Raw genomic sequence first — 27,671 nt, 5'->3', positions numbered from 1 at the left:
AAGCATGGGAACAACGATCCGATTAAGGGCTTTCTGCTTTGAGGCTGCAAAGTAGGGGAGATGGAATCCTGGCGGGGATCTGCTGACTCTGTAAGTGTAAGAGACAGAGCTGAGACTCCAGGGAGAGCAAGATGACCAGAGTTCACAGAAAAGAGTACCAGAGAGAAGACCACCGCACACAGAGAGAACTTAGGAAATATTCATAGGGCCCCTCAAGACTTCAGATAAACACTCATAAGCATATGCACGTGAGGAAATTACTCAAGGCTTATGGGAAAAAACACTCAGAAGGACTAGAAGCACCAATATTTTACACTCAGAGAGTGAGGAATATTGCTACATTCCCACGAGCCAGACTGGTAAACCTCATGATTCATGGGTCATTGCATAGAATACACAGAAGGACTCTTCTTACTTAGTGGGAAAAAATCAGCCCTCCACTGAAGACTACTCCAGATCCACATAACAAATCCTAACAGCAAGACTCAAAAGAATCAAACTGTTTTCAAGTAAGTTAAATGTGTCCCAGAAAGAAAACACAAGCATATTTATTTATAATATCACATTGAGCATTCAACAAGGCAAAATTTATAATGTCTAGCATCCAATAAAAATTGCCAGGTACACAAAGAAGCAGGAAAATACAGTCCATAATGAGAAAAATCAACCAAATAAGAACTCAGAACTAAGAGAATTAGCAGAGAAGGATATTAAAGTAGTTATTATAACCATATTCCATATGTTGAAAAGTTCCTTATATCTTTATACGGAAGATACAAAACAGATCCAAACAGACCTTCTAGAGATAAAAATAAAAATACAAATACAGGCATACCTCAGAGATATTGTGAGTTTGGTTCTAGACCACTGCAATAAAGCGAATATTGCAATAAATCGAGTCACAGGAATTTTTTGGTTTCCGAGTGCATATAAAAGTTATGTTTACACTATACCATGGTCTATTAAGTGTGCCATAGCATTATGTCTAAAACTACAATGTACATCTGTTAATTAAAAAATACTTTATTGCCAAAAAATTGCTAACCATATCTGAGCCTTCAGTGAGTTGTAATCTTTGCTGGTGAAGGGTCTTGCCTCGATGTTCATGACTGCTGACTGATCAGGGTGGTGGTTGCTGAAGGTTGGGGTGGCTGTGGCAATTTCTTAAGACAAGACAAAAATGAAGTTTGCCTCATTGATTTGACCCTTTCTTTCACAAACGATTTCTCTGTAGCATGCAGTGCTATTTGATAGCATTTTACCTACAGCAGAACTTTCAAAACTGGAGTTCATCCTCTCAGACCCTGCCTTTATCAACTAAGTTTATGCAATATTCTAAATCCTTTCTTGTCATTTCAACAATCTTCAGAGCATCTTCACCAGGAATAGATTCCACCTCAACAAACCACTTTCTTTACTCACCCGCAAGAAACAACTCCTCATCCATTCAAGTTTTATCATGAGATTGCAGTAATTCAGTCACAGCTTCAGGCTCCACTTCTAATCTGGTTCTATTTCCACCACATCTGCAGTTACTTCCTCCACTGAAGTCTGGATCTCCTCAAAGTCATCCATGAGGGTTGAAATCAACTTCTTACAAATTTCTGTTAATGCTGATATTCTGACCTCCTCCCATGAATCACGAAGGTTCCTCTTTTTTTGTTTATTTGTTTGTTTTGTTGTTTGGTGAGGAAGATTGGCCCTGAGTTACATCTGTGCCAGTCTTCCTCTTTTTTGTATATGGGACACCACCACAGCATGGCTTGAAGAGCCCTGTGTAGGTCTGTGCCTGGGAGCTGAACCCACGAACCCTGGGCCACTGAAGCAGAGCACGTGAATTTAACCACTATGCCACCAGGCTAGCCCCACAAATGTTATCAATGGCATCTAGAATGGTGACTTCTTTCCAGAAGGTTATCAATTGACTTTGTCCAGATCCATCAGAGGAATCACTATCTAGGACAGCTAAAGCCTTATAAAATCTATTTCTTAAATAATAAGACTTGAGGGTCGAACTTACTCCTTGATCCATAAACTGCAGAATGGATGTTGTATTAGCAGGCGTGAAAACAACACTAATCTTGTTGTATATCTCCATCAGAGCCCTTGGGTGACCAGGTGATTGTCAATGAGCAGTAATTTTTTGACAGGAATTTTTTTTCCTGAGCAGTAGGTCTCAACAGTGGGCTTAAAATATTCAGTAAATCATGTTGTAAACTGATGTGCTGTCCTCCAGGCTTTGTTGCATTTATAGAGCACAGGCAAAACAGACAGCGTAATTTGTAAAGGCCCTAGGATTTTGGGAATGCTAAATGAACACTGACTTCAGCTTTAAGTCACCAGCTGCATTAGCCCCTAACAGGAGAGTCAGCCTGTCCTTCGATGCTTTGAACACAGGCATTGACTTCTTTTCTCTAGCTATGAAAGTCCTAGATGGCATCTTCTTCCATTATAAGGCTGTTTTGTTCACATTGATAATCTATTGTTTAGTGTAGTCACCTTCATTAATTATCTGAGCTAGATCTTCTGGATAACTTGCTGCAGCTTCTGCATCACCACTTGCTCCCTCACCTTGCACTTTTATGTTATGGAGATGGCTTCTTTCCTTAAATCTCATGAATCAACCTCTACTGGCTTCAGACTTTTCTTCTGTAGCTTCCTCATCTCTCTCAGCCTTCACAGAACTGAAGAAAAGTTAGTCTTGCTCTGGATTAGGTTTTGGCTTAAGGGAATGTCGTGACTGGTTTGATCTTCTATCCAGACCACAAACTTTCTCCATATCAACAATAAGGCTTTTTCACTTTCTTATCATTCATGTGTTCACTGGAGTAGCACTTTTAACTTCCTTCAAGAACTTTTCCTTTGTGCATTCACAACTTCGCTAACTGCTTGGTGAAAGAGGCCTAGCTTTTGGCCTCTCTTAGCTTTCGACATGCCTTCCTCACTAAGCTTAATCATTTCTAGGTTTTGATTTAAAGGGAGAGATGTGCGACTCTTCCTTTCACTTGAACACTTAGAGGCCATCGTAGGTTATTAATCGGCCTAATCTCATTAGTGTGGTGTCTCAGGGAACAGGGAGGCCTGACAGGAGGGAGATGGGGGAACAGGTGGTCGCTAGAACAGTCAGAACACACACATTTATCCAGTAAGTTCACTATCTTACATGGGTACAGTTCATGGCACCCCAAATAATTACAATAGCAATATCAAAGATCACTGATCACAGAGCACCATAACAAATAAAATAACGAAAATTTTGGAATATTGCAAGAATTACCAAAATGCAACACAGAGACATGAAGTGAGCAAATGCTGTCGGAAAAATGGATAGACTCGCTCAATGCAGGGTTGCCACAAACATTCTATTTATAAAACACGCAATATCTGAGAAGCTCAAGAATACGAGCTATGCCTGTATGCAAATGTTCTTAGTAGCATTTAGTAGTAGCCAAAAATAGAAGCAAACCAAATCTCCATCAGATGGATTAACAAATAAACAGTGGTATGTACACATATTCCACAAAGGAATACTACTCAGAAATGAAAAGGAACAAAATATTAGTATAAACAACATGGATAAATTTCAAAAACACTATGCTCACTCAAGATTAGGCAATGTTTTCTGTAAAGTGTCAAAAAGCAAATGTTTTAGGCTTTGCAAGCCATACAATCTTTCTCTCACAGCTACTCACTCAACTTTGCTCTTGTAGTGCAAAAGCAGCTATACATAATGCAAAAAGGAGTAAACATCGCTATGTTCCAATAAAACTTCATTTACAAAAACAGGCAGAAGGCTGGATTTGGCCCACAGGTCATGGTTTGCTGCCCCCCATGCTAAGTGAAAGAAGTCTTCCTCAAGGACACAGATCACATTTTATAAGCCCCATAGCACTTATCCAAGGGCTAAGGCTAAATACTACGTCAATGAGTGAAAAGAATCCAACATAACCAGATAGGAAAAATTACCTGTGGATCTGATCTTGTCTGCTAGAGCGAACTGGAGCTAATCCATCTATTTCATCAAAAAATATTATAGAAGGTCTCATCAAATATGCCTATCATAAAAAGAAAAAATATATTTATTGTATTAGTTTTCATTTTTTTAATTTAATTATTGTGTTTTCTTAACAGGTAATATACGCAAATAGTACACGCAGCAGGTACGAAAGATCATCCAATGAAAAGGAAATCTCCTTACCACCCCTGTCTCCACCCACAAGGTCTTCTCCCAGCAACTACCGTTTTTAGTTTGTTTATTCTTCCATATAAATCATTTATACACATACACAAAAATGTACTTTTAAACACACTATTTTTATTTAATGCATTTTAAACACACTATACATATTGCTTTTATCATATAACACGGACTATTTTAAGTAACAATCTATTTTAATTAGCTTCCATATAAGTGCATAAAGATCTGCCTCATTCTTTTTTAACTGCTACACAATGACCCATATTGATGTGGGCATAATTAAACTAGTCCCCTACTCATGGACATTTAGGCTGTTTTCAATTCTTTCTTATTATCAACAATGCTTGAATAAATATTTGTGTACATATCAAAATAATAAATTCTAAAAGTGGAACTACTGGTTCAAAAGGCATGTGTCATTTCTAATTCAGTTAGATATTTGCAAACTGTCTTCCACTGATGTACCAATTTACTTTCTCAGTAGCAATATTTAAGATCACCAACAACGTATTGTCAAACTACTTTTTTTTTTTAAAGATTTTATTTTTCCTTTATCTTCCCAAAGCCCCCAGTACACAGTTGTATATATTTTAGTTGTGGGTCCTTCCAGTTGGGGTACATGGGATGCCACCTCAGCATGGCCTGATGAGCAGTGCCACATCTGCGCCCAGGATTTGAACCAGTGAAACCTGGGCTGTCGAAGCAGAGTGCGCAAACTTAACCACTCAGCCACGGGGCCAGCCCCTGTCAAACTTCTAGATCTTGACTCATTTTTTAGGATAAAGAATTTTATCTCATTTTAATTTTTATTCCTATTATCAATGAAGATGAGCACTTTCCATATCTTTAAGTCATTAATATTGCTTTTTCTATGAAAGTTCTGCTCATATCCTTTGCCATTTTTCTGTCGGATCCTTGGTCTTTTGCTTACTCATTTTTACAAGCTATTTATTTTAAAACTTAGAGCTCCCTCTGTGAAAAGATTTTTCCGCAAAGGGTATCACTTATATTTTGGTTTTGCTTACAACATTTTGTTCTATCCAGAATCTAAAAAAATTGTTCTATAGTGGATCTTTTCTTCCATAGTTAGACTCTTCATGTTCTGAGATAAGAAACAAAATTCTCCTGCATTTTCCTCTAGTTCTTTCACAGTGTCATTTTTCTCACTTAAATCTTAGATCTACCAGGAACTTAATCTGACTTAAGGTAAATTAATATTAGATTACAAATGAAAAGTCTCTATTATATAATTCACTCAAATTAGTATTGTTTATTTATGTTTCAATATAACTTATACCCAATCCTTATTTCAAAGGAAGGTCAGCTTACTAAAGAATGGATACAAATTTTTCATTTCTCCCTGACTGATACAATACACATTAAATTTTCAGTTTTCTCTAATAATTTGAAATGAAAAACAATTCAACCACAAAAATTGAGTTTCAGAAAAAAACTTCAGGGGCCAGCCCCTTGGCTGAATGGTTGAGTTCGCAGGGTCCGCTTCAGAGGCCCAGGGTTTCACTGGTTCGGATCCTGGGCACGGACATGGCACCGCTCATCAGGCCATGCTGAGGCAACATCCCACATGCCACAACTAGAAAGACGCACAACTAAAAAAATACACAACTATGTACCAGGGGGCTTTGGGGAGAAAAAGGAAAACTAAAATCTTAGGAAAAAAAAAAAAAAAACTTTATAAGACTAGAATTATGTACTAAGAGAAAAAGAGTAAAGATTTGATAACTACTACTTTTATATACATAAAACACACAGCTCTTTTTAAGAACTATAACCCCATAGAATTGCAAAAACAAAGTTCAGTACGTTATATGCCAGTCACTGTAAGAAGCACCTTATATACTTCCTTTCGGTGAAATCTCACAGTAGTCCATTGAGATAGGTATTATTTCCCTCATTTTATAGAAGAGGCAACTAAGGATCAGATGTTTTCACTTACTTAAAGTTATATACTTAATAGTAAAGCCAGATACAAACTAACATTTTTCTGACACAAAAGGCCAACCTCTTAGCCAATACATTATACCTCCTTCATTTCATTTAGTGCATAGATCATATCACAAATTTAGGAATGTAAACTCTTTTATTTAAAAAGATAATGACTATCAGCATAATTTTAAAAAGAGAACAAACATTTCAACTACTCTTACCCACAAAGAAAACTATGAAACAGAAATAAAGTAAATTTACATGTAAACAGGAGCATGGTTTATACTATGGTTTTAAATGAAACCAAGAAACATTCCTCCTCCCAGCACGAAGTGGCTAAAAAGTATAACTCTGTCGAAAATTTTAAATTAAGTCATTGAACAATATGCCAGCATTCCGAAGCTAATTCTTCCCTCATCTACCAATGCCATTTTATATTTATATTTTTTAATTATTATTAAATTCTCTTGAAGCATGCAGACTACCTATGTTTGACTTCCTCATAGACACTGAGCTCCTGGAAGGCTGGAATTTTACCTTATTCCTCTCACTAGATCCATTACCTAGAACATGGTAGTTTTTAATATTAATCATAACTAAAAACAATATTGAAGTGCTTTACTAATTACAAAGGACTTTAATACACATCAACTCAGTAAGAGGTGCTCAACGAATGCCTGTTGAAAGCATATTTTTTATTTTTTGTGAATTTCCTTAGACATAATGAAATATAAGTTGCATTGCCAAATATGAACGACTTCCTTCACTAGATCAAATAATCAAAAGTGAATTTATGTCAGGACTAATTTTTATAAGTATTAAGAGATAATATTTTTAAAGTTACAGTTAAATATAAATAGTAAAGACAGCTTACATGATATTCATTCACCGTACTCTGCCTTTTAAAAGCATCCTAAATTTAACATACTTATTGGAAAATATGCCTCATCATGAACAGTTCGTATTTACAGACTAAATCTGTTAAATATTCTAAAGTATGTCTATTCTCATATTAGATGATTTCACTTACCTGATCAAAAAGAAGCCTAAGTTGTCGTTCAGATTCACCAACCCACTTGCTCAAACAGTCTGCTCCTTTTCGCATAAAAAAAGCCACCTTTTTGTCTCCTTGACTGCACTCGTTAGCCAAGGCTCTGGCGACCAAGGTCTTCCCTGTGCCGGGAGGGCCGTAAAACAGACAGCCCCTGGAGGGATGGAAAGTCCACGAAAGCTAATGTTACCACCAACACTAATAACTAATAGAAAAGTATGCACCTCCCATATAATTTTGTATTGGGGTATAATTATTAGACACTGATAAAGTTTTTCGTGGCATATAGACAAAAGTTTTATCCTCAAGGATGTTCTCAAACCTTTGGTAAGCAAGAAATAGTTAAATCAGAGTAGAGAGTAATTTGGCGAGCTATATCAAAATTTTAAATGTGTTTTCCCCCTGACTCAGGAATTTAACATCTTAGAACGCATCATACAGTAATACTCAAAAGAATGTTATAAAGATAGATTTTAAGTGGATGTTCAAACAGTGTTGTTTCTCATTGTGAAAAGCTAAAAAAAATCTAAATGCTATCTATTAATAATGAACAGATAAACTGTTAAATCTGTAAAATAAAGCACTAGTATGATGTCAAAAAGAATAATATACACATTACTGATATGGGAAGATGTCTAGAATTTATTATAGAGTGAAAAACAAAAAGTTACATAAGGGTATTACTGAATAATCTCATTTATATCAAATGTTTGCACTGCACAATATAGGCAAAACAAACTCAATAGCATATGTGTATTTAAAAAATCTGTAAAGAATATACAAAATTGTTCATCCCTAACAAGTAGGATTACTTTCTACTTATAACTCTCTATTTTGTTTAAGTTTCTCCCAAGGCTACACTACTTTAATGGCTTTGAAAGAATAATTATTTTTAAAATTCAAATTACATCATATAAAAAACAAATTGCCATTATGATTTTTAAAAGCCACTGTAGAATTATAAGCCAACTTTTTAATCCACTCACATAGAAGGTGACTCTGTAATAAAATTTTCTACATCTTTAAACACATAGAAAATTAGAACCTAATCTGAATAAAAAGTACCTCCTAAATGAAAAAGCACATACAGTAATTTAAATCTAACAGCCTATATGTACATCTTCACAATATTTTATTCTGCCCAGTTTCCTTTAACATAATTTCTCAGCCTTTTCTGATCAAACACAAATTAATCTGATCATAAAGATAAATTACCAAGCTTACCATTCCAAAAATATCCCGTCATCAAGAAAAAGAAACACTTTATTGAAACTGTGCTTCCAAAGACCAAACTACATCTAACATCAAATTCAATGCTATTAGGAGTCCAAATTAAGGAAAATCCATCTGAACAATCCACTTTATATTCAAGGCCTGCATAAAGAATCTCATCTTGTGCCTGACTCTTAAATGCTGAAATGTAAACCTGAAGAACAAACTCAGGGGCCGGCCCAGTGGCACAGCAGTTAAGTTCACACGTTCGGCTTCTCAGCGGCCCGGGGTTCACCGGTTCAGATCCTGGGTGCAGACATAGCACTGCTTGGCAAAAGCCATGCTGTGGCAGGCGTCCGACGTATAAAGTAGAGGAAGATGGGATATGGATGCTAGCTCAGGGCCAGTCTTCCTCAGCAAAAAGAGGAAGATTGGCAGTAGTTAGCTCAGGGCTAATCTTCCTCAAAAAAAAAAAAGAACACACTTAGTACCCCAGCCTTTGAGCCCTAAATAATAAAATTTCACTCCTAATTCTCATTGCTAGAACACATCAAATAAATACATACAATATGTGAGGGGCCGGCCTCGTGGCCAAATGGTTAAGTTTGCATGCTCCACTTCAGTGGCCCAGGGTTTTGCCTGTTCAGATCCTGGGCAGTGACATGGCACGGCTCATCAAGCCATGCTGAGACGGCATCCCACATGCCACAACTAGAAGGACCCACAACTAAAATATACAACTATGTACTGCGGGGATTTGGAAAGAAAAAGGAAAAATAAATCTTTAAAATATGTATATTTACAATCATTTACTAAAAGAAATTTAATAATTAACAGTAATAACAATAATAAACATCTAGGACATTACTTACCTTGGAGGCTGAATTTTAAATTTTTCAAAAATTTCTGGATATAAAAGCGGGAACACTACCATTTCCTTTAGTGCATGAATATGATGGCTTAATCCGCCTATGCTATCAAACCGCACCTTGGAAAGAAGGGAAAAAGTTTAATAGAAAATAATTTTAACTGTTTATAGGTTTTTAAAAATTTATGAGATAGTCTTACGATTCAGAAATACACACCTTCAGCAGGAACTGTGAAACATAAAGTTCAACAACTTACACTTGAAATAAGTGTAGAAAAATAAAGTCAGTAGCAAAATTCAAGTTTACGTCAGTTCAGTTAAATAAAGCTACCATTCTTTAGTCTCCTAGTAACTAAAGACCAAGATTAACACCCAATCTCACACTTTAATGGGTACCTCTAGGAGATGTTTATATTGTATTCACACTCTAATAATTTAAACGCCTTTCAAAATATCATCTATCCCATGCATTCTCAGTAGAGGCAATATTGTCCCCAAAAGGGGCAAAAATTGGTTCAGGAGTAGGGTGAAAAAATCTTAGCCACCCATAACAGTTTAAATATAAACAGTTTAAAAAGCTTTGTAAAGTAAAAATTTGTATACAAAAAAGTGCTTGAAGGAAACATTGCCAAAATTTTAATAGTGATTGACTCTTAACTATTGTGTTATGAGAAATTTCTTTCCCTGCTTCTTTATTCTGTTATGGTACTTGAAAATGTTTTACAATGAATATATTACTATGATAGGAAAAAACTTAAGTAATCTAGAAAAATAAATATACAGCTTAAATAACAAAACATTCTAAGAATAATATGTTGGTAAACCAAATAAGCAAAGATCATTAAGAAAGGCTCTTTGAGAAGAGGAACTATTTGACATGAGATTCTGAATTCAATACTCTGAAATTTCCTTAGGTCCTCTTTAATAAAATAAATATTTTCCCCTATGAATTCAGATTGGAAATAGCTAACATTTCATTTTGATAACTTAAGTCACTCATATGAGGATTAGTTAAATTACATTGTATAGAAAGGTTTATGGGAACAAAGAAAGAAATACCAAATATGTTCTTGGTTATACAATAACCTTATTCCAAAGTATCCCCCCAAAGAAGATTCTACTAACAGTAAGAAATCTACCATGTCCTCTAAATCTTGTCTCTCTTTTCATGCTACATACTTTCCCTAGGTACTAGTATCCATTTTTCATAGTCATCTTAACTATCCTTATATTAGTGACTTACATCTGAATTTCTAGCTCAGATATTTCTCCTTAATGCCAAACCTAACTAACCAATTTCCTACAAGTTACTTCCATTTGTGATGTGCCAGAGATACCTAAACACGTCTACAACTAACTAAATCATCTTCAGACCTCAAACGCATATTCCTACTCATACATTCTCTTCCTCAGAGTAGAGCCATCCATTATTGTGCTCACTCGCTTAAGCCAAAAACCTGGGTACTATGTTCACCTTGTTTCTCTCTCTCATTCCCCAAAAGCAATCAATTCACCAAATTCTGTCATATCTGAATTTTGTCAAACCTATCTACTACATCCTTCCATCATTACCCTACTTTCTACTATGACCATTACTCCAGATTACAACTATGTTCAAACCAGTCTCCCTATCTCCAGCCTTGCTTCCCTCAAGTCATTAACTACATTATAGACAGAGTGATCAATCTAAAATGCAAATCTGGGGCCAGCCCTGTCGCCGAGTGATTAAGTTCATGTGCTCCACTTCAGCAGCCCGCAGTTTCGCCAGTTCAGATCCTGCACGCAGACATGGCACTGCTCATCAGGCCATGCTGAGGTAGTGTCCTACATAGCACAACTAGAAGGACCTGCAACTAGAATATACAACTATGTACTAGGGGGCTTTGAGGAGAAGAAGAAGGAGGAAAAAAAGAAAGACTGGCAACAGACGTTAGCTCAGGACAAATCTTAAAAAATAAGAAGAAAAATTAAAAAATAAAACACAAATCCGATCCTGAAATCTAAGCAGCTTCAGGGGCCAGCCCAGTGGCACAGTGCTTAAGTTCACATGCTCCACTTTGGTGGCCCAGAATTCACAGGCTGAGATCCCGAGCGGGGACCTATATCACTGCTCATCAAGCCATGCTGTGGTGGCATCCCACATACAAAATAGATGACAAGTGGTGCAGATGTTAGCTTAAGGCTAATCTTCCTCACCAAAATAAAAACAAAGATACTCAATACTCCAAGCTAACAGCAAAGAAAAGAAAGTAGGTGTTGCCATACTTATATCAGACAAAGTAGACTTCAAGATTAAACAGGTAAAGAGAGACAAAGACAAGCAGTATATAATGATAAAAGGGACTCTCCAGCAAGAAGACATAACACTTACAAATATATATGCACCAAACACAGGAGCACCAAAGTACATAAAGCAACTATTAACAAACCTAAAAGAAGATATTACCAACAACACAAGAATAGTAGGGGACCTCAACATCCCACTTACTTCAATGGATAGATCATCTAGACAAAAAGTCAACAAGGAGATAGCGGAATTAAATGAAAAACTAGACCAGATGTACTTAATAGATATATAGAGAGTACTCCATCCAAAAACAGCAGAGTGTACATTCTTCTTAAGTGAGCATGGAACATTCTCAAGGATAGACCATATATTGGGAAACAAGGCAAACCTCAATAAATTTAAGAAGATTGAAATCATATCTACTATCTTCTCCAACCATAATCCTATGAAATTAGAAAACAACTAAAACAAAAAAGAAGGGTGAAAAGGGAGAAAAGGGGAAAGGAAAAAAGATGTGGAGACCAAACAACATGCTACTGAACAACCAATGGATTGTCAAAGAAATAAAAGGAGAAATCAAAAAATATTTGGAGACAAATGAGAATGAAAACACACCATACCAACTCATATGGGATGCAGCAAAAGCAGTCCTAAGAGGGCAATTTATAGCAATACGGGCCCATGTTAACAAACAAGAAAAAGCTCAAATAAACAAACTACACCCAAGAGAATTAGAAAAAGAACAAAGCCCAGACTCAGTAGAAGGAGGGAAATAATAAAAATTAGAGCAGAAATAAATTAAATTGAAATAAAAAACACTATAAAAAGGATCAATGAAACAAGGAGCTGGTTCTTTGAGAAGATAAACAAAGTTGACAAACCCTTAGCCAGACTCACTAAGGAAAAAAGAGAGAAGTCTCAAATAAATAAAATTAGAAATGAAAGAGGAGAAATTACAATGGATACCACTGAAATACAAAAGATTATAAGAGAATATTATGAAAAACTATATGTCAAAAAACTGGACAATCTAGAAGAAATGGATAAATTCTTAGACTCTCACAACCTCCCAAGACTGAATGAAGAAGAAATAGAATATCTGAATAGACCAATCACAAGTAAAGAGATTGAAACAGTTATCAAAAACCTCCCCAAAAATAAAAGTCCAGGACCAGATGGCTTCTCAGGAGAATTCTAGCAAACATTCAAAGATTTATTACCCATTCTTCTCAAACTATTACAAAAAATAGAGGACGACGGAAATATTCCTAACAAGATTCTATGAGGCCAACATCACCCTGATGCCAAAACCAGATAAGGACAACACAAATCAGGAAAATTACAGGCCAATATTGCTGATGAACATAGATGCAAAAATCCTGAACAAAACATTGGCAAACCAAATACAGCAATACATTAAAAAGATCATACACAATGATTAGGAGGGATTCATACCAGGGACACAAGGATGGTTCAACATCCGCAAACCCAACATGATTCACAACATTAACAAAACGAGAAACAAAAACCACATGATAATCTCCATAGATGCAGAGAAGGCATTTGACAAGATCCAACATCCATTCATGATAAAAACTCTCAATAAAATGGGTATAGAAGGAAAGTACCTCAACATGATAAAGGCCATATATGAGAAACCCACAGCCAACATCATACTCCATGATGAAAAACTGAAAGCCATCCCTCTGAGAACAGGAACAAGACAAGGGTGCCCACTCTCACCACTCTTATTCAACACAGTACTAGAGGTTCTGGCCAAAGTAATAAGGCAAAAACAAGAAATAAAAGGAATTCAAACAGGCACTGAAGAAGTGAAACTCTCACTGTTTGCAGACATGATTTTATATGTAGAAAACCCTAAAGAATCCATCGGAAAACTATTAGAAATAATCAACAATTACAGTAAAGTTGCAAGGTACAAAATCAACTTACAAAAATCAGTAGCATTTCTATACTGAAATAACGAACTAACAGAACAAGAACTCGAGAATACAATTCCATTTACAATCGGAACAAAAAGAATAAAATACCTAGGAATAAATTTAACCAAGGAGGTGAAAGACCTCTACAATGAAAACTACAAGACATTACTGAAAGAAATCACTAATGACATAAAGAAATGAAAAGATATTCCATGCACATGGATTGGAAGAATAAACATAGTTCAAATGTCCATACCACCTAAAGCAATCTACAGATTCAATGCAATCCCAATCAGAATCCCAATGACATTCTTCACAGAAACAGAACAAAGAATCTTAAAATTCATCTGGGGCAACAAAAGACACCAAATAGCCAAAGCAAGACTGAAAAGCAAGAACAAAGATGATGGCATCGCAATCCCTGACTTAAAAATATATTACAAAGCTATAGTAATCAAAACAGCATGGTACTGGTACAAGAACAGACACACAGATCAATGGAGCAGAAGTGAAGGCCCAGAAACAAAACCACACATCTATGGACAGCTAATCTTCGACAAAGGAGCCAAGAACATACACTAGAGTAAGGAAAGACTCTTTAATAAGTAGTGCTGGGAAAACTGGACAGCCACATGCAAAAGAACAAAAGTAGACCATTATCTTTCCCCATGCACCAAAACAGACTCGAAAGGGACCAAAGACTTGAAGGTAAGACCTGAAACCATAAAACTTTTGGAAAAGAATACAGGCAGTACACTCTGATATCAGACTTAAAAGGATCTTTTTGAATACCATGTCTACTCAGACAAGGGACACAAAAGAAAAAATAAACAAGTAGGACTTCATCAGACTAAAGAGCTTCTGGAAGGCAAAGGAAACCAAGATCCAAAATGAAAAAGCCCACCAACTGGGAGAAAATATTTGCAAACCATATATCCAATAAGGGGTTAACCTCTGTAATATATAAACAGCTCACACAAATGAACTGCAAAAAGACAAAAAACTCAATCAAAAAGTGGGCAGAAGACAGGAACAGATATTTTTCCAAAGAAGACATACAGATGGCCAACAGGCACATAAAAAGATGCTCAAAATCACTAATCATCAGGGAAATGCAAATCAAAACTACACTTAGATACCATCGTATACCCAGTAGAATGGCTTTAATAACCAAGACAAATAACAACAAATGTTGGAGAGGGTGTGGAGAAAAGGGAATCCTCATACACTGCTGGTGGGAATGCAAACTGGTGCAGCCACTGTGGAAAACAGTATGGAGATTTCTCACAAAATTAAAAATAGAAATACCATTATGACCCAGCTATCTCACTACTGGGTATTTACCCAAAGAACTGGAAATCAACAATTCAAAGAGACTTACGCACCCCTGTGTTCATTGCAGCATTATTCACAATAGCCAAGAAGTGGAAGCAACCTAAGTGTCCATCAACGGATGATCGGATAAAGAAGATGTGGTATATATATACAAAACACTACTCAGCCATAAAAAAAGATAAAATCATGCCATTTGCAACCACATGGATGAAGCTTGAAGGGATCATGTTAAGCGAAATAAGCCAGACAGAGAAAGACAAACACCATATGATTTCACTTACACGTAGAATATAAACAAACTTACGGACAAAGAGAATAAATTAGTGGTTACCAGGGGAAGGGGGGTGGAGGGTGGGCTCAATGGGTGAAGGGGCATACTTATGTGGTATATGACAAACAATAATGTACAACTGAAATCTCACTATGTTATAAGCTACTATGACCACAGTAAAAAAAAAAAAAAGAATGAAGAAGAAATCTAAGCAGCTTCAACTATACCCCATTGCTTATAATGGTTTATGGGGCCTTGCCATATTTTTCAGCTTCATTTCCTACCCATTTTTCATTATATAATCCAGTAATATTGAAATGGAAAAAAAGGAAAAACTTGAGTAAGCATCACATGTGACCAGAGTGCTAGGTTCCAAGATACGTACGCTAAAACACTAATAACGGTAATATTTGGATTTTCCACTTTTATTGTGTGTTGCCTAGAAACAAAGAATAATCTTTAAAAAAAAAAAGCTACTTCTAGAAAAACATTTACAAAACTTACTGATTTGTCAATGTTCATTGGATCAACATCAGCCAAGCTCGCACCCACTTTGACACGTTCTCGGAGAATTCCACTAGCTAAATCTTCTGCTCTTAAGTTCATAGGCAAACATCTGAAATTCATAAAAATTGAAGTATATAGCATTAAAAGTTTCAGATTTTTAATGTCAACGTAAGTTTAAATCTTTGACACATTTTCATCTTTCTCCTTTTTATAATAACCAGAAAATAACATCAAAGGATTTCCCTGTTTTAAACTTTTCCTAAATTCTTTACAACAGACCAAAAATAAATTTATTCACTAGATAAAGCAAACACAACCATTAATCTATTTGTTCAAAGAGCCTAATCTATTCCTGATCTATTCTAGCAAACAAAACATACCTGATATTCCATATTATACAAGTATAAAATAAAAACAGATCCACTATATGTACTATAACATATGGCATGAAATGAACTCAGGCTTTATTATAATATTTCAATTTATCCTCAGATATTGCATGGGTATGTCTACTCAGTTTACATGACTGAAGAAATTTCTTTCCCTTTTCTTCAAAGGAGACCACTTCTAGATCACATTTTGACAACTAAGCTTTGTCTTTTTTATAACTACCTTAAAATAGATCTTTAGCTACCTAAAATCCTATATTATTTAATTGTATTACCCCTTAGAAAATATAACCTGCTTTCCCTTTTAACCTTAGGTAACATCAAAAGATGACATAAACAGCCTCAAAAAAGTGTAGTTTCCATAATGAATGTACTTTCACTGACATTTCTGAATCCTAACCTACCTTAAAAAGATATTTCCAAAGCAGTATTAGAATAGTTCAGGTTAAATAGGCATTAAATTCTTTTACTTAAACTTAGATTTTTCTCTTACATTTTCTTTCCATCATCCACATGAGAAATTGTTTTCAACATACAACCTACACCAATTCAAACTTGTTTCCAACATCTGCTAATTGAAAACTTGGTATTTCTACAATAGATATATAATGCCAAATGCTTTGTTAAATGTAAATTTTCTAAATACAAATTATCTTTAGTATTATAAATATAAGCTAGAAAACTAACTTAAATTTTAAGGAATGATTACAATTTGATGCTTTTTTTTGTTTTAAGATTTTATTTTTCCTTTTTCTCCCCAAAGCTCCTCCCCCGTACATAGTTGTATATTTTTAGTTGTGGATCCTTCTAGTTGTGGCATGTGGGACGCCGTCTCAGCATGGCTTGATGAGGGGTGCCATATCTACACCCAGGATCTGAACCAGCGAAATCCTGGGCCACCGAAGCGGAGAAGGCAAACTTAACCACTCAGCCACGGGGCTGGCCTTAATTTGATGCTTTAATTACTCACTAGACAAAATACTGATTCTCTCTCCCAGTGAAACCTCTTGAGGTTTTAATGAGCCATGTAGCAATCAGAGACATTCACCCAAGTTAGGCAAAGACCAGAAGAGGCACTCATTCAAGCAAAAAAACCCAACAAATTTTCCAATAAAAATCCAAGGGCTTCTGAGATAATTCTACTAGAAACCAAATCTTAGTCTGAGTGCTGTAATTATTTTAAGCATCTAAAATCAGCCTCTTTAAAGAGATCTGGATGAAAGGAGAGGCATGGAGGAAAAGACTGCCATAAATGTTGGTCTCTTCCCTTCGGCCGTTCTTCCTTTACCTTCTCACACACTATTTGATTGAGTACTTACACAGTAAATAATTTATGGGAAGTTTCACAAAGTTACATTTCTACTCTAATAATTACTAAACAAAAACCTAGTCAGTACATTACTCTAGTCTAAAACACATGTTGAATATCAGTGTTACTAGCAAAATGCTAGTACAGGTAAGAATCCTACTCAAAAAATAAAAACTGAGGGCGGGCCCAGAGGCATAGGGTTTGCACACTCTGCTTTGGCAGCCCAGGGTTCATGGGTTCAGATAGCGGGCACAGACCTACACACCACACATTAAGCCATGCTTTGGTGACATCCCACATACAGAAGAGAGGAAGATTGGCATTAGATGTAGGGACAATCTTCCTCAAGCAAAAAGAGGAAGATTGGCAACAGATGTTAGCTCAGGGCCAATGAAAACTATTCTTTCTTTTCTCTTCTAGGGAAATAATAGAAAAAGTTTACTAACCTATTTCTTGCTCTTGCCATGCTCTTTGATTTCCTTCTTTCAAAGCGTTCTTCATCAGAAGAAGTTGTGTCACTACTATGAATGGCATGCTTCTTTCTCCTATTTAAAGAGAGTAAAATCTTTAAAATCATTACAGCAGCAGACAGCTTTTAAAAACACATTGTAAGCATCATATCTACAATTAGCTCAGCAGAAAATACATACTCAATCATTGAACAAATATTTATTAAGATCCTTACACTCATGCAGTTTACATGAAATGAAGTATAAACATGGTAAGTTCTACAGAGAAAAAGAAAAAAAGGAGGATAGGAAGCCTACAATTTTTTAAATAGGGTACTTTGGAAAGGTAGTCAAGCAACAAATTTAATTTGCATCCAAATTTAGGGAGTATCTATCATTGATTTATAAATAACATTAGAATCTTATTAAAAAGAAAGCTTGTCTTTTTCTCTTATTCTCCTTTTCCCAAATAATCAGAAACATTTCCGACACTAAAGAAAATAATACACTGGCTTACAGGCAGACAAAGGCTTTTACTTCTTCCTTAAACTTATACCCTGTTTGAATTTCTCGTAAAATGCATAAAGTATTTTTGAAGGAAAAAAACAAAGAAATGGTTTATAATAAGAACTACTATGGAATGATTAGACAATGTATCGCGCTAAATTCATCCACAAGGAGAAATAACAATGAATGCAACATTATTAACATAAGTGATGACATCTCTAAGACACCTAAAAAATATGGTCATCATACAAGCTGGAATCACCGTAAATTAGTTTACTTCCATCTCAAACTGGCCTTCAAGGATGTGCCACAGCCTCTGCACCCCACTCTGCTCCAACTCCAAATCACCTCAGCAGCAAACCCAGATTCTCCTGAACTCTCAAGATCCTTAATCCATCTAATATTCCTTCTCCTGATTAATATAAATCCTCTCATTTCATCCTGCCTAAGTTTTTAATGCCTGTCAACACTTTCAGGAAGTTGTTGCAATAATTACCTACTCCATCTTTTATCCTATCTCCTACTTCTTTTATCCTATTTCCTACTTCTTTCTCTTCAACAGGTAAATGCCTGTTTGCAAGTTTCCTACTTTGTGTTTGTGTGTACATTGGGTCTAACACATAGAAACGTAATATATCTGCCAAGAGCAGCACAAATGATGTTCGTGGAAGCAAAGGTGTAGTGGACTAAGGAAACAACTCCAGATGGTAACTCAAATGCAAAAAACAAATGAAGAGGACCAAAAATGATAAAAAGGCTAATATAACATGAGCTATAAACATGTACTTGCTTGCCTTTCTTCCCTCAGCTTTATAAAAATACATAAAATTACATAAACAATTCTAATAATGTATTGCTAGGTTTGTAAAATTTATAGATATAATATGTTTAACAATAAAATCACAAAAAGCAGGACGGGGTATGCAATTTCCCAAAACAGTCCTTTAAAAGACAAGGGGTCACAGCATACACAAAAATTAACTCAAAATAGATTGAAGACCTAAACACAGAGCTAAAAATACAAAACTTGCAGGAGGAAACACAGGAGTAAATCTCCACAACCTCAGATTTGACAATGGACCTTAGGACACCAAAAGCACAAGCAACAACAAAATAATAGATAAACTGAACTTTAGCAAAATTAAAATCTTTTGTACTTCAAAAGACACCATCAAGAAAGTGACAAGACAGCTCACAAAATAGGATAAAATATTTGCAAATCATATATCTGATAAGAAAATTGAATCTAGAATATTTAAAGAACTCTTATAAGTCAATGATAAAAAGACAGCCCAATCTTAGAACAGGCACAGGACATGAAGAGACACTTCTCAAAGAAAAATAGAAAAATGGCCAATGAGCACATGAAAAGATGCTCAACTTCATTTAGTCATCAGGGAAATACTATCAGAATCATGAGATTCACTTTACATCCAATAGGATGGCTAGAATCAAAAAGTCAGCTAAAAGGGGCCGGCCACGGCATAGCAGTTAAGTTTGTGTGCTCCGCTTCGGCAGCCCAGGGTTTGCTGGTTCAGATCCCAGCCACGGACCTACACACCACTTATTGGGTCATGCTGTGACAGCCGTCCCACATATAAAGTGGAGGAAGATGGGCACGTATTTAGCTCAGGGCCAATCTTCCTCAGCAAAAAAGAGGAGGATTGGTGGCAGATGTTAGCTCAGTGCTAATCTTCCTCAAAAAAAAAAAAAGGCCAGCTAATAATAAGTGTCGGGCAGGATGTGACAAACTGGAACCCTCATACAATGCTGGTGGGAACGTAAAATGGCGTGGCCACCTTGGAAAAACAGGCAGGCAGTTTGTAAAGGAGTAACCATAGAGTTACCACATGACCCAGTAATTCCACCCCTAGGTATATACTCAGGAGAAATGAAAATATATGTCTACGTTAAACTTGTACATGAATTTTTATAGCATCATTTTTCATAAATGCCAAAAGCTAAAAACAACCCAAATGTCCATCAACTGACAAGCAGATAAACTACATGTGGTATTATCCCTACAACGGAACATTATTGGACCGTAATAAGGAATGAAGTACTGATACATGCCTCGACATGTATGAACCTAGAAAACATTATGCAAACTGAAAGAAGCCAGTCACAAAAGACCACACGTTATATGATCTCATTTTTATGAAATGCCCAGAAGACGCAAACCTGGGAAGAAAGAAAGCAGATTAGTGGTCACTTAGGACTGAGAGGACAGGGGAAGTGGTAGGGAGGTTCGAGCTGGGTTTCCTTCTAAGGAGATGAAAATGATTTAAGACTGTCTATACCAATAGTTCCATGTATCTGTGAATATACAAAAAACCACTGAATTGTATGATATGTGTATTGTACCCTAACAAAGCTGTTTTTAAAAAAAGCTAGGTAAAATATCAGTGATGCTATTTCAGCTCTTTGTGGCTTGAGCACAGCTTTTACTGGATAAGAAACTGTCATTTGGATATATAACTATCTGAAAGCTAATTATATTTTTTATTTCATTTTGTTTATTCACAACAAATGTTTACCAAAAATATCCTGAAAGACATTCAAGATGATATGAAATAAATACAGAATGCTATGAAAAGGAACAGCCAGAGAACAAGAAAGCTATCCAAAATAAAAAGCATGTTTGTCTAAATAAAACTGCAAGAATGGAAGATAAAAAGAATGAAATCGGAGCTGGCCTCGAGGCCAAGTGGTTAAGTTCGCGTGCTCCACTTCAGTGGCCCAGGGTTTCACCGGTTCGGACCCTGGGCACGGACATGGCACTGCTCATCAGGCCATGGTGAGGCGACATCCCACATGCCACAACTAAAAGGACCCACAACTAGAATACACAACTACGTACTGGGGGCTTTGGGGAGAAGAAGGAAAAATAAAAAATAAAAATAAAACCTTTTCAAAAGAAAAGAATGAAATCTCTCTCAAAAAAAAAAAGGGAGGGCAAAAAAGACAAAGAGTAATGAAAAATGAGAGAAAAGGTTAAGTGCTACAGGGGACCATCAGGTGGCCCAATGTTGGACTAATAGTAGTTACTGAAATAAACGAGAAAAAAATGAAGAGAAGAAAACTAGCACAAAAATAATACAAGAAAATTTCCCAATGCTAAAAAAAGAAAAAACACTCCAAACCAATAGGGGCTATCAAGAGGCTCAAAAAAATGAATGGGAAAAAATATATATATACACACATACATATATATATTTATGTGCATCTACAAAGAAACATGAAATTAAATCAGACTGACTTCTCATCAGTAACAATATAACACAAAATACAGTGAAGCAAGGGGCCAGCCCAGTGGCACAGCAGTTAAGTTTGCACGTTCCGCTTTGGTGGCCCAGGGTTCACCGGTTTGGATGCTGGGTGTAGACCTACCCACTGCTCATCAAGCCATGCTGTGGCAGGCGTCCCACATATAAAATAGAGGAAGATGGGCACAGATGTTAGCTCAGGGCCAGTCTTCCTCAGCAAAAAGAGTAGGATTGGTGGCAGCTATTAGCTCAGGGCTAATCTTCCTCAAAAAAAAAAAAGACAGTGAAGCAAGAACTTTAAAGGTTTACAGGAAACTATTTGGATTCAGAATTCTCAATTCACAAAACTATTAGTCAACAAGAAAATAAAAGACATTTTCAAATATGCAAAGATGCAAAATTTACCTTCCACACATTCATTCTTAGTAAATTACTTGAGATTATATTCTTGCAAAAATGAAACAGTAAAGTGAAAAGAGAAAGACCTGGGATCCAACCAATGAAAGCAATGTTAAGTTCTAGAGTACTCACTTTGCAGCAGGCCTAGAAAACCATGCCCTCAAAGTGAAACAGGAAGATGACACTAGGAGAGAGGTCATCTGACAAAAAGAATATGAACATTTTAGTATAATCAGAAGCTTCGAGAAACTTGAGACTATCTGAATTTAAAAAAAAATAAGAACTCTTGAAATCACTTTTCTCCATTTATATCAATCACTGTAAGAAGCCACACATACATTCCTGTCAGGCTAAGCAGAAAGGAATATAATCTCCCCCATGGTTGAGGGACAACATTCTTTGCACTCTATGTTCCTTTTCACTGCTCTATTTTCTTCCAAGCATTTGTCACCATCTGACACAGTATGTATTTTATATATCCACTAGTTTATCTCCCACTATTAGAATGTAAGCTCCAGGAGAGCAGGGATTTTTATATTTTTAAATTCTGAATGTCCAAAGCTTTGAATGATATTTGGTACATATACAAGGTAAGCCACATATATTTGTCGAACGCATGAATAAATTTAATTTCAGGAGCATTTCCCATTAAGTGGCCAGAGGTAGTGATAAAACATCCACAGAAGAGGAAATTTAATTCTAGGACCCTACTTAGCTCTATGGTGAAAAACACTGTCATCAGTCTAGAACTGTAAAAACGATTAATCAGTTTTCAACTTTTAGAATTAACCTAGAAATAAATCAAATAAGACTTAATAACTGTCACAGAACAAAATATAAATGTTATCTGCCTTGGGAATACAAAAACGTAGAAGTTAGAAGGAGTGGAGTGGAGGGAAGTGGATATTAATGTCCTAATCTTAAAAATGAGGAGTCAAAAGATACTGTCCACAGTAGACGAAACAAAAATGGATATTCAAATATAATGATCAAACTGCATAAGACCAAAGAATTGAGGTTAGTGCGATAACTATATGAGAATGAGGAAGAAATCAGAAGACAATGTTTAAAGCTAATAAATCATTACGAACTCAATTAAAAAAAGCTAATGAATTAAGAAACAGAATGTCATTTATATATACAGAAGTAGGTATCAAAATAACCAAAAGCAGAAATGTTAAAAGTGATTGCTAACTGATAGCAGGACTGGTGGTGAGGAAAAGTGGGTTAAGGGAATACTACTTTTATTATACCCATTCTATTTACTATTTTAACCATGTGTATGCATTACTTTAATTAATAAGAAAAATTAAGTAAGAAAAAAGTCCCTCAAGACCCACAACTAAAATAAACAACTATGTACTGGGGGTCTTTGGGGAGTAGAAGGAAAAATTTTAAAAAATTAAAAAATTTAAAAAAGAAATTTTTAACTTTTTTAAAAGGTCCCTCAGAAACGAAGCTTAAATACTGAAGGAAAAATGGCCCAAAAGCTGGTTGAGGTGCAACATCCTTAATCAAAACAAAAATCTTCTAAGACCTAATGGCAAGATTATTAACACCCACACACCTTCAAAGCTATAATGCTATTACCACAAATCTTTACAAACCAAAAGGCAATACAGTAAAAAGACATGAGTTTTGAGGAAAAAATACCTGAGTTTAACTTCCAGCCCACTCATTTAACAGCTGTGAGATACTGGGCAAATGACTTAATCTTTCTAAATTTCAATTTTATGTTGTAAATTAATAATAAATTCATCCCTCATAATGTCACTGTAAAGAATAAATGGATTCATTATGTTAAAGCTTTGATACCAGGGCCAGCCCGGTCGTGCACCGGTTAAGTACGCATGTTCAGCTTTGGTGGCCCGGGGTTCACCAGTTCAGATCCCGGGTATGGACATGGCACCACTTTGCAGGCCATGCTGTGGTAGGCATCCCACATATAAAGTAGAGGAAGATGGGCACAGATGTTAGCTCAGGGCCAGTCTTCCTCAGCAAAAAGAGGAGGATTGGCAGCAGATGTTAGCTCAGGGCTAATCTTCCTCAAAAAAAAAAAAAAAAAGCTTTGATACCAAGGCTGGAACACAGTAGGTAATTAAAGAATACAAATTCCCTCCATCCTGGACTACTCACTTATAAAAATACCCAGAAGGTTTCCACACAGCAGACTTAAATAGAAAAACTGAAATCAACCACAAGAGATGAGTACTTCAGTATGAATTTGAATTTTATTTGAACACAGCCATGCTCATTCATTTATGCGTTGTCTATGGATGCTTTAAATCTACAGCCACAGAGATGAGTAATTACAAAACAGACTGTATGGCTCACAAGCCTAAAATATCTAGCCTTTTAGGAAAAACTTTGCTGACCTTGGTCTAAAAAAATCCAACTCATTTAATGATGAGTAATAAAAAAGGAAAGGAAAAGGAAAGATTGCCAGTGTTAAAACAAAAATACTCTAAGAAAACAGTATTTTCTTTTTTTAAAATGAGCAGCAAAGCTTAGAAACAGTTGAAAAACACTCATGAGAACAATGATGCCACAGAGGAGATGAAAACTATAAAGAAAGAGTTCACCACAAACTTTTAAAACATAATTAAGCAATAGTTTCCATGAAGAAAAACTATAGAGGAAAAATATAAGAACTTAGGGAAGACGCAGTGAGAAAACAGGAGGAGACAAAATCTATGCTACTGAAACTTCAAAACATGCAGGAAAAACTCAACAAAGAAATGAAGATAAACAATGAAACACTAGGCACACAAAAACTACAAGATATCTAAAGGGACCTAGAGGACAGACACAAAAACAGGCAACAACATGAAACAAAAAATTTTAAAATGGTAACAAAGAAAATAATGGATATAAGAGACAAAGAAAATACAACATGAGAATAACTGGAATCCCCACATAAGAAATTCAGAATAATTTTTAAAAAAGCAAATATTTAAAAATAATTCAAGAAAACTGTACTGAAATAAAAGATATGATTATTCACTTGAAAGGGCACAATGTGTAACAGGGTAAAGTGACTCAGAATGGTCAACTCCAAGATATATGCTACTAATTAAGTTATTGGTCTTTAAGATAAAAAAAGAATCCTTGGGAAGCCACCCAAATGGACCAAGAGACTTGTAAAAAAAAATTACCCTCAGATTTCAACATAGCAGTATTCAATGCCACAACGCAGTGAAGAAATACCTGCAAGATACTCAAGAAAAGTATATATAAGCCAAAATATTTATACCCAGCCAAATTTTCCTTCAAGTACAAAGAGTACAGGTAAACAGTTTAGAACTATGCAAGAATTCAAGGAATATTGAAAACATGAAGCACAGAAACTGCTACGGGGCAAACTTTAGCTAATGAAGATATATATAGGGAAAATGGAGCTACAAGAATAGGCTATAAGCACAATATATTTACCTATAGTTCTAAAATGGAAGCAACGAAATAAGGTGACAGTAGAATGTACATGGCACTTTACAAAGACCAAAAAACAAATGAGAGGCAAGGACAGTGATGTAAAATAAGGTAAGTAAGTTAAGTACCTCAATTATCATTAAAAACTTACAAATAAAACTTTTTTTAAATGTTCATTTAGAAAGACAATAGTAAATACTAAAAAGAGTAATATTGAAAATGGGTGTAGAAAACACAGGGGAAGAGACAGAAAAGAATGCTCAGCATAGGACCATGCTCAGAGAAGAAACCAATATGTACTAACAAAAAAAGCAAGATCATTATAAAAACTTATGGGTATAAAGTAAAAACCACTATAAAATGCATGCCTTCCTAAAAAAAACCCCCACAATAACTAGGTATAAAAATAATAAAAAACAAACACAACAATAAAGAACCACCTAGGGAAATACTTTTTGTATTCATTATCAAACACCTTCCCACACGGCAAGATCCACTAAAATTAATGGATGAAAAGAGAAAAAGACATTTGCATAGTCTCAGAGTATCTCTCCCAACATACTTCCCCAGTGTTGAGTTCTATCAAACATTTAAGGAAGAAATAACACTAATCTTACACAAACTCTTTCAGAAAGCAAAAGAGGGAAACACTCCCCAACTCCATGAGATAAACATAACTCTAACACCAAAACCTGACGAAGACATGACAAAAAAAGAAAATTAGAAACCAATATCCCTCATGAACAGACACCAAAAAAATCTCAAGAAAACATTAACAAATTATATCCAGCAAACAATAAAAATTATATACATCAGGTATCCAGGGAATGCAATCAATGCAACTCACAATATTAATAATAAAAGAGAAATATTATGATCTGTTTAACTGAGGAACAAAAAACATTTACCAAAATTCAATACCCTTTTATGTTAAAAATTCTCAATAAACTACAGGAGGAAACATTCCATTAGAAAAGGGCATGTTTAAAAAGAAAAATCTTCAGCTAATAGTCCACTTACTGGAGAAATCATGAACATTTCCCCCAAACATCAAGTATGACACAAAGATACCCACTCTCACAACTTCTACTCACCACTGCACCAGGGATCCTGGCCATTACAATAAAGAAAGAAAAAACAATAAAACTCATACAGATCAAAACTGTCTCTATTTGCAGATGATACTGTTTACGCAGAAAATAGTAATCTACAAAACTACTATTAGAATAACAGAATTTGGCAAGGTCACAGGAAACAAAGTTAATATATAAAACAATTCCATTTTTATATTCTGGTAGCAAACAACTGGAAAAAAAGTTTTTAAAAACAATTCCACAGAAGCATAAAACATAAAATACTTAGGAATAAAACCTTTTAAAAACATGAAAAACCTCTACACTGTAAACTACAAATCGTTGCTGAGAGAAATGTCGAAAGACTTAAATAAATGCAATGATATATCGTGGTCATGGATTGGCAGACTAAACATTATTATAATATCAATTCTCTCCACATTGACCTACAGCTTCAACACAATCCCACACAAAATCCCAGGAGGCTTATATTGCAGAAACTAATAAGCTGATTATAAAACTGAAATGAAAATGCAAAGGACCTGGAACATCTAAAGTAATCCTAAAAAAGAAGACCAAAGCTGGAGGACGTGCAGCACCTGATCTCAAGATGTCCTATAATGCTACAGTAATCGAGAGAGTGTGGTAATACTCGACCAGTAGAACAAGATCCATAATTAGACCTACACGTATATACACAAAAATTTTTGACAGAAGTACCAAGCTAACTCAATAAGGAAAGAGTCTTTCCAAAAAATGATGCTTGAAAAACTGGATACTCATGTACAAAAAAAGAACCACAACTTTTATGTCACATAACACACAAGAAGTTAAAACTAAAAAACTTCTAGTAAAATACACAGGATAAAAATCTTTGTGACCTTGTGGTGGACAAAAGATTCAAAAAAGCACAAACTATAAAAGAAAAAATGGATTTTCTGACCTTCATAAAAATTTGAAACAACCAATATGTAAACGGATAGTAAGTAGATAGTGGCAATCAGGTTTCTCAATGTCTGAAAGTTACAGATAAACAAGACAGGATAGTTAGCATGAACCCTGTGATACTGGATTAGAATAGTAGACATCAGCATGAATTCATGTTTAGCTTAATAGAGATACAAATGGGTACAGAAACAATTATAAATGTGTCTGTATACTGCGTTAGTGTATATATACATATATTACCAAGCTATCTGCTGAGAGGGCCCAGAAGTAATGATGCCCCAGT

At 35.4% G+C, this 27,671-nt stretch overlaps 1 protein-coding gene across 6 annotated transcripts in view; it reads right to left on the bottom strand.

Annotated features, from left to right (window-relative positions):
- ATAD2B (ATPase family AAA domain containing 2B) overlaps positions 1–27,671 on the bottom strand; it is a 156,408-nt gene that overhangs the window by 88,756 nt on the left and 39,981 nt on the right. For all 6 annotated transcript variants that reach the window (XR_011526666.1, XR_011526665.1, XM_070574333.1 and 3 more), the window contains exons 9-13: positions 17,764–17,862; positions 15,617–15,728; positions 9,281–9,396; positions 7,176–7,350; positions 3,967–4,055 (exon numbers count right to left, since the gene is read on the bottom strand). Coding sequence is in view for 4 of the 6 variants with exons in the window: in XM_070574333.1 (XP_070430434.1) it covers positions 3,967–4,055; positions 7,176–7,350; positions 9,281–9,396; positions 15,617–15,728; positions 17,764–17,862 (591 nt within the window). In the remaining 2 variants the exon portion in view is untranslated. The remainder of the gene's footprint in view (positions 1–3,966; positions 4,056–7,175; positions 7,351–9,280; positions 9,397–15,616; positions 15,729–17,763; positions 17,863–27,671) is intronic.

The sequence above is a fragment of the Equus przewalskii genome, chromosome 14, assembly GCF_037783145.1.
Source record: "Equus przewalskii isolate Varuska chromosome 14, EquPr2, whole genome shotgun sequence".
Lineage (NCBI taxonomy): Eukaryota > Metazoa > Chordata > Mammalia > Perissodactyla > Equidae > Equus > Equus przewalskii.
This window is presented reverse-complemented; position numbering and strand designations above follow the sequence as displayed.